This window comes from Gopherus evgoodei, chromosome 9 (genome assembly GCF_007399415.2).
Source record: "Gopherus evgoodei ecotype Sinaloan lineage chromosome 9, rGopEvg1_v1.p, whole genome shotgun sequence".
Lineage (NCBI taxonomy): Eukaryota > Metazoa > Chordata > Testudines > Testudinidae > Gopherus > Gopherus evgoodei.
Window position 1 is genome coordinate 95687161 of NC_044330.1, and position 9788 is coordinate 95696948.

The 9788-nt window shown below is 46.0% G+C and overlaps 1 protein-coding gene across 1 annotated transcript; it reads left to right on the forward strand.

Moving 5' to 3' along the window:
- The first annotated feature begins 646 nt into the window (after nucleotides 1-646).
- C9HXorf56 (chromosome 9 CXorf56 homolog) lies at nucleotides 647-7245 on the forward strand. Its single transcript, XM_030576292.1, has 7 exons — nucleotides 647-822; nucleotides 1693-1810; nucleotides 3248-3289; nucleotides 3901-4039; nucleotides 4580-4669; nucleotides 5605-5697; nucleotides 6743-7245. Exons 1-7 carry the CDS (start codon nucleotides 699-701, stop codon nucleotides 6803-6805), a joined length of 669 nt encoding a protein of 222 aa, XP_030432152.1. The 5' UTR covers nucleotides 647-698; the 3' UTR covers nucleotides 6806-7245.
- The last annotated feature ends 2543 nt before the right edge of the window (nucleotides 7246-9788 follow it).

The following is a 9788-nucleotide window of genomic DNA, read 5'->3' on the forward strand; positions in this document are numbered from 1 at the left end:
AGAACCTGCCTCATCCTTCCCTACATTGGCTATGTTAATACAGGCCAGAGAAATCCAAAATACTTATGCCACACTAGCACAAGTCAAAGCAAAGTATTATACCAGTGAGCTACTGCCAATATAGCCATATGTCCCTCCTCTAATACACATCATGTAGTGCCCCTTCCGGGGTGCATGTCACAACATACAAACACCCCATTATCTCATGCCAGTTCACTAAACAATCTATGCTACTGCAGTCCCCACATATAACCCAGGACAACCCCCCCCCCAGTGTATTCCATTCCAGGGCAGCTCCCCCTGGTCCTAGTATATACTATCCCAGGACAACAGCCCCCACCCCACCGCAGTGTATAACCTCCTAGAGCAGCCCCTCCTCCCGGATGCATCATCCCAGAGCTGCGGCCACCCCACTGTACACGACCCAGAGCCCCCCCCGTACACTGACCCCCCAGCTCGAGAAGTCCCCCCCGTCTAACCACACCAGGCCAACTCCACCCGTGTTAGGCCCCCCCCTCCGATCCCACGGCAACCCCTGCCCCAGCGTACCCCCGGCGGCGCTCAGCACCACCCCTGGGGCGGCCCTTCGGGGAGGCAGGCCGAGGCCCCTGCCCCAGGCCCAGCCCCTGAAGGGGCGGCCCGACCCCGACGCAGGCCGAGGGGCAGGGCTTCCGCGGCTGCTCTCGCTCGGCGCCGCCATGCCCAAGGTGGTGTCCCGCTCCGTGGTCTGCTCCGACACCCGGGACCGCGAGGAGTACGATGATGGCGAGAAGCCGCTGCACGTTTACTACTGTCTGTGCGGCCAGATGGTGCTGGTGCTGGGTGAGCCGGGCGGGCCGCCCGCCGCGGAGCGGCTGGGCCTGGGGCAGGGGGCAGCTGGGCCCTGGGGCAGGGGCAGGGATCTGTCCGGTGGGGGCCTGGGGGCAGGGACCGGGACCCGTGGGGAGGGGGCAGCTGGGGCCTGGGGCAGGGACCGGGACCCCTGGGGAGGGGGCAGCTGGGGTCAGGGACCGGGACCCGTGGGGAGGGGGCAGCTGGGGCCTGGGGTAGGGACCGGGACCCGTCCGGTGGGGGCCTGGGGGCAGGGACCGGGACCGGGACCCGTCGGGTGGGGGCAGCTGGGGCCTGGGGGCAGGGACCGGGACCCGTGGGGAGGGGGCAGCTGGGCCCTGGGGGCAGGGACCGGGACCCGTGGGGAGGGGGCAGCTGGGGCCTGGGGGCAGGGACCGGGACCCGTGGGGAGGGGGCAGCTGGGGCCTGGGGGCAGGGACCGGGACCCGTCCGGTGGGGGCCTGGGGGCAGGGACCGGGACCGGGACCGGGACCCGTCGGGTGGGGGCAGCTGGGGCCTGGGGGCAGGGACCGGGACCCGGACCCGTCGGGTGGGGGCAGCTGGGGCCTGGGGGCAGGGAAATCTTGCAGAAATCTAACAGAGTGTACCAATGCTTTTGTGTGGCTGTTTTTCAGTGTGTGTGTGTGTGATGGTGGTGGTGGGGAGATAAAGAGGTGTTTAAAGGAAATGTGTAAGGAAGAAAGTTACTAGGTGTTTACCCCCCCCCAAAAAAAAAAAAGAGGGGGCCCTTCAAAGTTTGCCTCTTCATCTCAGATGAACACTCTTGACAATCAGAACTCCCTCCCTTAGCAATGGATCTGAATCTGCATTCTATAACAGCCCCTCTCTTCACTTCTGCAGACTGTCAGCTGGAGAAACTGCCCATGAGGCCTCGAGACAGAGCTCGGGTGATTGATGCAGCCAAACATGCCCATAAATTCTGTAACACAGAGGAGGAGGAAAATGTTTATCTCAGAAGGTAGGAAACCTTCTCTTCCTCCTTTGGCTTCCTTGACAGTTGCTGTGATACTGCCACTCTTTGTGCTCCAAATTTTTGGATGAAAATAACTCCTAAAATTGGTAACCTGAGTACCACTAAATCTGAAGTCGTTAACACTGTCATCAGCTCATTTGCTGGTATTAAAGAGACATAGTCAAATAGTTTAGGTCCCCATTTGGGCTACTTCAATCATACGACAGAATGCCATATGAATGCTAATTCTCTTTCCTGTTTACCAGAGGAAAAATTACTATTGATGGTAAATTAAATTTGAAAAACCCAACCTGGCCCTTATTTCATGGCCACAACAAAAGCAGACATGAAGCAAAACTATTTAATCTGAAGTGAGCAGTTACCAAGAAGCTTGTACTGCCAGCACCCCTGCTGTTGCATTTCTGATAAAAGGAGGCCATGGAGATCCTATTGTAAATCACTTTTATAAACACATTGGTCACTGCAATACAGAGTTGGCAGGTTAAAATGCAGCCTGTTTGGGGACAGGGACCTTGGGCTTTGTTTTCCTCTTCTCCTGGATTTCAGGTAAATTACAGCACTCCGGCTTTCTAGTCTTGCTGTGACTTTTAACTCTGTTTGGGAATATTATTATTAAAAATCTCATACACATTTACATGGCCCTTTACAACATACCATAGACTGAGACGCATTCTCTGACCCAAAGAATGTACAGTCTGAGAGAGAAAACTAAAGGCTTGTCTGTATGGACAGTTAGGTTGTGCGTGAATCTATCCACAGTAGTCCGATGTTTGCAGATTGTCCATGTGGACCCTGCGGCCATGCACTGAAAGTTCTGTAGTGTGCTTGACTCTACTCTCCTTTCAGAATGGGGCAGGAGGGTCCACAGAGTCAATTTGTGCACAGCAGGCTAATGGGGGGTAGATTTAGACCCCAGTTTGCTGTGAATTAAGTGTTGATATAGACAAGCCCTAAGACAAAACAGACCAACAGCTCAAGTAAGGAAGGATGTTGAGATTTCATTAGGGATAAAGTCAAGGTAGCAAGCCTTTCTTGAAGAAAAATCTTTTTAAAAGGAGTTTAAAAGAAAAGGTGTCTTTGCCCTGAGCCTACCACTACTCCACTAAGGTCTGATGCTGTGATGTGTCTTCCTGCCTTCCCTACTCCTCCAGCGATTCTAATTTTATGCCCCATTCGTGATCTCTTTCCCCCATGTCTCTTTTAGTTGGTGTCCAGAATCAGACTATGTATTACCCCTTTATGGACACCTAATGAACTGTAGATCTGTTAGGTATACACAACACCCAAGCCACTATCTCATTGCTCATTTGGAATTATTTCTGTTTACTCTTAGGTGTTTCTAATGCACTCTCCTGCTTAGTATCTAGACAGCAGTAGCTGATGCCTTTTCATTTTTCTGTAAATTCTCTCTTTCTCCCCCAGACCTGAAGGTATTGAGCGGCAGTACAGGAAGAAATGTGGGAAGTAAGTGTCAGCAGAGCAAATCATTTCAGCATAAGAGATGCTTGTTTTTTACTTTTCATTGTGTGTCACTCCCCCTTAGAAGTAACATTTCTTCTTGTAAGAGTAGCTCCTGGAGATAGGAGATTTTTGACTGATGTGATGTGATGGGGATATTAACATTTTGTAATCCTGATCCTGGTCAAGTAGCTGGGGCCAGACTATAAAGACCAGCCTTTTACCAGTACTCGCATTTGTCACAATTTGATTGCACTTTTCATTTTTGTTGCATTTCTCAATTTGGCAGCTCAGGAAAGCAGGGAGAGAGTTGGGTACGTATTACATAATGGAAGGAAAGACAAGACAGGATTATAAAATGGGCTTTTGAGACAATCTGTGGCTCTTCACCTGTTGACGTTCTAATGTTTGGTCTACGATCTGTCTTCTTCTTTGATCGGTTACCTGAAAAGAAGTTCCAGCCTGTACAAAAAGGCTAATTAGCTACATGGTCACAGGACTAGTTTGCGGTACAGGCTGTTTTTAAAGCCCGTTTGGTAAATAAACTACAACCAAGGCCTCTGAGCATGAGACTGAGATCTGCACTATTTCACCAGTAGATGTATTGTTGTTTCCAGGTGTGGACTTCTGCTCTTCTACCAGCACCAGCAGAAGAATGCCCCAGTTACTTTCATTGTTGATGGAGCTGTGGTCAAGTTTGGCCAGGGCTTTGGGAAAACAAATATATACACTCAGAAACAGGAGCCTCCCAAAAAGGTAAATAGGCATAGATGAGTTACAAAGCTATCTTTGCCTTTCGAAAGGGTGTGGATAGACAAAATGACCTAATCGGTCTGGCTGTCTCTGCTAGAATGCCTGGCCCCTGTGCCATGTCATTCTAATGATCTCTTCTAGTTTACCTGAAATAGTGGTGTTGACTGCATTCAACTTCTGCCAAGGAAGACTAACATGAAGTTTTTGAAACCGGAGGACAGAGGAATAAGGGTGGGAAGGGATCCCAACACCTGTTAGATCTTTGGCCTAAGCAACCTAGAAGATCCATTTGAAAGCATCTCAGACTTGTCGCCTGAATATTATCTTCTCTCCAATTCTTGGTGTTGAGTACATTAATTCCAAGACCTGGCACTTCTTGGTACCAGCGAACCCATGTGGTTAATCTTACTGTGCCTCCCATAAAAGGCAATACTTAACAGTATGGATTTACAAGAAAAGCCTTCACAGCTATGGAGTAGCGAAAAGTTATTGGTAACACTAATGTGCACTGAACTAAAGTAAAATCTCTTGTTCATTTCCTAGGTGATGATGACCAAACGGACAAAAGACATGGGCAAGTTCAGTTCAGTCACGGTCTCCACCATTGATGAAGAGGAGGAAGAGATTGAAGCAGTGAGTTTTCTTTGCCCTGCTAATACCAGCAAGATACCAAGTTACACAAGGGTTTTGTTGGGACACCAAAGCTAAGCTCTCCAGAAGTTTCTTGTTTGAATGGCAACACTTTTGATTTAATTCCATTTTAGCCTTTCAGTTTGATCCATACATAAGGGAAGTCCATTATTCATCAAATAGAAGATTTGAATTTCCCCATGGAAGTTCAGTCAGACAGAATGCTCAGTTATCCATCTAAGTATTTATGTTGTGCTCTTCACCTGAACATTCTGTGGCTAATAGGATTCATGCCACAACCATGGATCATCCTACTAGTACTAGTGAGATGGGTATCTTCTAGGACAAGCTAACAAGATAAGCAGGTAATTAATACATATAACATGCAAGTGACAGTCTCCTCATATGGTAGTATTAATAGTCTTCCATCTGGTAACACAACTCCTTTAGCCGTTTTGCTCTCCCCTGAACTGCCTCTGCCATGATGTTAATGAAGAGACCTTGTCCAGAGCACACATTACTTATCAACCTTTCTTGATTGCATTTTGCATGTACCAGCCAGAACATCATGATGATGACTAAAACTGGCCAATGACTTGTGGTCCTGATTCTTTACTTCCTGTTCTAAGCTGTTGTTACCATGCACTTTAAACAGCAGGCATGCTGCACCCTAGAGGTGACTGCATTTCAGTGGCAGGAGAAATTATCATTTTATAGTTTGCCTGCCAATCTGAAACATTTTGAAATCTTTTGGGAGGACAGAACGCTGTATAGATATATAGCAGCACAATGGAGATCTTTTCGCGGGTGGGTAGTGCTCACATTGTCTCTAACTTTATAGTCAGCTGGAAGTTGATCCTGCCCATCTCTCTTATGAGCTCAATGAGGCAGTGCAGTTCTGGCCCACAGTATAACACAGTGACACTATATTTTTTCAGCGAGAGATTGCAGATTCCTATGCGCAGAATGCTAAAGTGATTGAAAAGCAGCTGGAACGCAAAGGCATGAGCAAAAGGAGGCTGCAGGAACTGGTAAGTCTGTTTTCTTTTCAGTGTATTGTTGCTGCAACTGTTTCTTTGCGGGATGTCCAATTCCCTTGGGTCTGGTGGCAGTATACATAAGCAGCATATCTTAATACCCTACAGTGGGTTTACAGAGTTCACATGCCGCTTTGAGGGTGGGCGGTTGTTAAGCTTAGCAGTCCAAATTATTTATGCTTTGTATTTCTATGCTTTGTATTTCTAACTTGCATTGAAAAAAAATGTTAAAGAATATAAAGAAAATCCACACAGTTATTGTAGGTTTTCCCCCAGTGGTGTAAGCTCCTGTTGTTAGACATCTCCTCAGAGGACTGGGAGGAGAGGTAAAATATGGTGAAGACTTTACAGAAATTTTCTCTAGTCCTCTAAAATTGAAGATTATAGAAAAGTATATATAGACCTACTCAAAAAGGGTAGTTTATAAGACACTGGTGCAATCAGGGCAGCCTCTGTAGCCAGTTAGCCCATGAATAGTCAGGTCAGAGCTGGGGGAAATTTATCCCAGAACTTGAGCAACAGAATGTGCCTTACATTGTGTCCTCAAGCCTGCCACGCTCAGGCTTTAGCATAGGCTACAACAGGGAGTAAGTTACAGAAAGGAGGGCCTGCCGGTGCAGTAGGTCTGCTGCTGGTCCTGTAAAGGTCAACTTAGAAACCAACAGTAAGAACATGCTTGGTGATCTTAATATGGCAACAGATTTATAGAAATTGGAGATGGGAAAGATTTACTAGATTATCTAGCTCACCTTCCTGCCAGTGCAGGATATAAAGTGGGAAATGGCCTCTTATGTAACTAGTACCAGACCATTTGGGGCTTCAAAGATTGTAATCCACCTTCTGATTTGCACCCAGAAGCAAAGAGGGTAGTGAATGAAGAGACTTGAAGCATTTTGTTCTTCACTTAGATGACAGGTTGCTGCATGCTGCATTAGTAATGCTCAGATCAGAAGATCATATCTCAGAGTGCTGGAGAGAAAGTTACTCATGATGTTGTTCTTGTATAGCATTTTCATTCTGTCCCAATTTTTCTAATCAGGCTGAGCTGGAAGCCAAGAAAGCAAAGATGAAAGGAACCCTGATAGATAATCAGTTCAAATAATCCACATCAGATGTGCTCAGGCAGCTGAATATTTGGAGAGTGGGGAAAACCAACGGCAACTCCTGAGACTCCTGCAGAGAATTCAGTGAACCCTGCAGACCTTAAGTACAACTTTAAAGAGCTATGCATCGAAACCAGCTTGGAAGGTGACACTGTCTCTGCTACAGATTGTACTTTGATCTCAGGTATTTTAATACGCTGAAGGACTTCAAAGACTTTTTTTAAATTACACTTCTGTGCACACTCGAGTGTTTTGCCTGACTTTTTGGGGTAATATCTGTTCTGGGGGAAACCCTTCTGCCAGGTGTGTGCCTGGGATTAAGACACTGGTACAAAAGATCAGTGTGTTATTTTCAGATGTACATAAAATTTCAGTAAATACCTTATATGTGTAGGTAAAGCAATAATCTATGTACAGCAAATAAATCCTTATAAAGTAAGTTGTCCATGTTCTTATTTAAAAAACAATTCTTCAAATCATGCGGTATATACAAAGGGAATTCTCATCCTAGCACAAACTGGAATGGTAATAATCTACACAAATCTTTAACATATTTACTTAACTGATAATCTTCACTGAATAGACTTGAAACAAAGTCCCATGATGCAACACTATTGGTAAGCAATGCATCTTTATAAACTCCCAGCTGAATGCTTTTACGATCATAGGAATTGCTGGGTTCCCAGCACTTTTGAAAACTAGGCCATTTGGGTGCCTGACTAAAGGTACTTAGAGTCCTTACTTTTGAAAATCGGAAAACAGTGGTGATCAAAAAGTTTTTTAAAATCCAATTGTAACAACAAAGCCTATGGTACAGGTGGGGCAGAGTGAAGTCCAAACCTGCCTTAAATGATGAAAACAAAAATTGGATCTACACCACCAACAATGCCTTCTTTAAACTAAGGAGTGCAAATATCCTGGGACTAATAAATGAAATCCATTGACTACCAATTTAACTTGAATAACTTCTGTCTCTAAAGTGTAAGCCATCTCTTGCCCAAAATGTCATCATTACTTAAACTTATAATGAAGAATAAATGGATAGGAAGGAAATTTAGAATGTAATTACTAATAAATATGCACTGAAAAGACAATAAGTATTCATATATATTCAGAGTTTCAGGCTAGAAGGGACCCCTGGATCTTCTAGTGTAACCACCTGTATACCACAGGCCACCAAAGCCACCCAGGACATACACACTAAAGCCAACTACTGGAATTAGACCCAGGTATCAAAGTTCACAGGAGACTAAACTATTATGCGCCACAAGGAGAGAATAGGAGGAACCAAGGTGCACCAATGCCAAAGCCCCTGCAATGTCAGGGAATTGATTAGGTGAGATACAGCCACAAAAATCCTGGCAAGTGACCTGCACCCATATGCTGTGAGGAAGATGAAAACTCTCCAACGTCATTGCCAGTCTGACCTGGAGGAAGAATTACCACCTGACCTCAAATAGGGCGATCAGTTAGACCCTGAGAATTTGGACAAGCACCAGATAATGCTCAGTGCTGCCTCAGAGCTCTGGCCACCCAATCCAATGTGCCATCTCCAGCCATGGCCCCCTCTGATGTGAAGAGGAAGGAGACCAACAAAAACCCCTCTGCTGATTAGGAACCTTCTAATTTTCAGCCTGAATTTGTTCATGGCCAGTTTTGTGCCAACATTGTCCTATAGTTTAAATAACTCTTCACCCTCCCTCTTGTTTATCCTCAATGTAGTTATAGAAAGCAATCATATCCCCTCTGTCGTCTTTCCGCTAGACTAAACAAGCCAAGCACTTCCCATCTCCTCTCATTAGCTAGGCCCTCCATTCCCCCTATCATCCCAGTAGCTCCTCTCTTCCCCTGTTCCAGTTTGAATTCATCTTGCAGAACATGAGTGAGTAGAATTGTACACACTATCCCAGATGAGGTCTTACCAGTGCCTTGAACAATGGTGTTAATACTTCTCCATCATTCTGGAAATGCTTTGCTTGATACATCCAAGGATCGCGTTTGCTTTTTCCCACAGCTGTACCACATTGGGGCTCACCCCAGCTCGTAGCAGAAATTTGTATTAGCCCCAGTGGCATGCACAAGGTGGGGGCAAGTAGGGGCCTTCCCCCCGCGTAATCTGCAGGGGCACAGAACTCTGGCCAGTGGCTGCAGAGGGTGGCTCCGGCAGCAGGAACTGACAGCTCCTCTGGCCCTGGGGCTGCAGCCAGGGCACAGAACATGCCCCTCCAAAAGGACTCACATTTTTATTCCTGTGCACATCCCTGAGCTGAAGCCTGTTTCAGAGGCTCATTAGTTAGAAAACAGCAGGGTTGTGTGCAATAGATGGAGAGGGCAACAGAAGTAGTGACTGGGTGGAGCTGTACTAAAGGACATTGGTTTTACAAAGGAGTCAGAGCACTTGTCTGATTGTGGTACCACAGTCCAGCCAGCAGAGGGCCTCACTGGATAGAGACAGTAAAACTGAATGAAGGGCATCCTAGACTAGTGATGCTCAACCAGAGGTCTGCATACCCCTGGGCTTACGCAGGGGTCTTTTGGGAGTACATCAACTCATCTAGCTCTTTGCCTAGTTTTACAATAGGCTACATAAAATGCACTAGCGCAGTCAGTACAAACAATTTTATACAGACAATGACTTGTTTATACTGCTCTATAGATTATAGGCTGAAATGTAAGTAAATATTTATATTCCTGTTGATTTATTATATAATTATATGGTGAAAGTGAGCAATTTTTCATTAACAGTGTGGTGTGACACTTTTTTGTATTTTTAAGTCTGATTTTGTAAGCAAGTAGTTTTTAAATGAGGTGAAACTTGGTACGCAAGACAAATCAGACTCCTGAAAGGGGTACGGTAGCTTAGAAAGATTGAGAGCCACTGTCCTAGACTTTTGGCTTTAGAGTCAGTGTCCTTTCCTGACCTCAACAAGATAGAAGAGTGCAGAGTCAGAATGTCACTTACTCAAAAGAGTTCTACTGAGA

Excerpts from the sequence above, each read along its gene's own strand:
- C9HXorf56 (XM_030576292.1), top strand. The coding sequence starts at position 699 with ATGCCCAAGGTGGTGTCCCGCTCCGTGGTCTGCTCCGACACCCGGGAC. Across the intron at positions 3,290-3,900 it reads TACAGGAAGAAATGTGGGAA|GTGTGGACTTCTGCTCTTCT; the intron begins GTAAGTGTCAGC and ends TGTTGTTTCCAG. Across the intron at positions 5,698-6,742 it reads AAAGGAGGCTGCAGGAACTG|GCTGAGCTGGAAGCCAAGAA; the intron begins GTAAGTCTGTTT and ends TTTTCTAATCAG.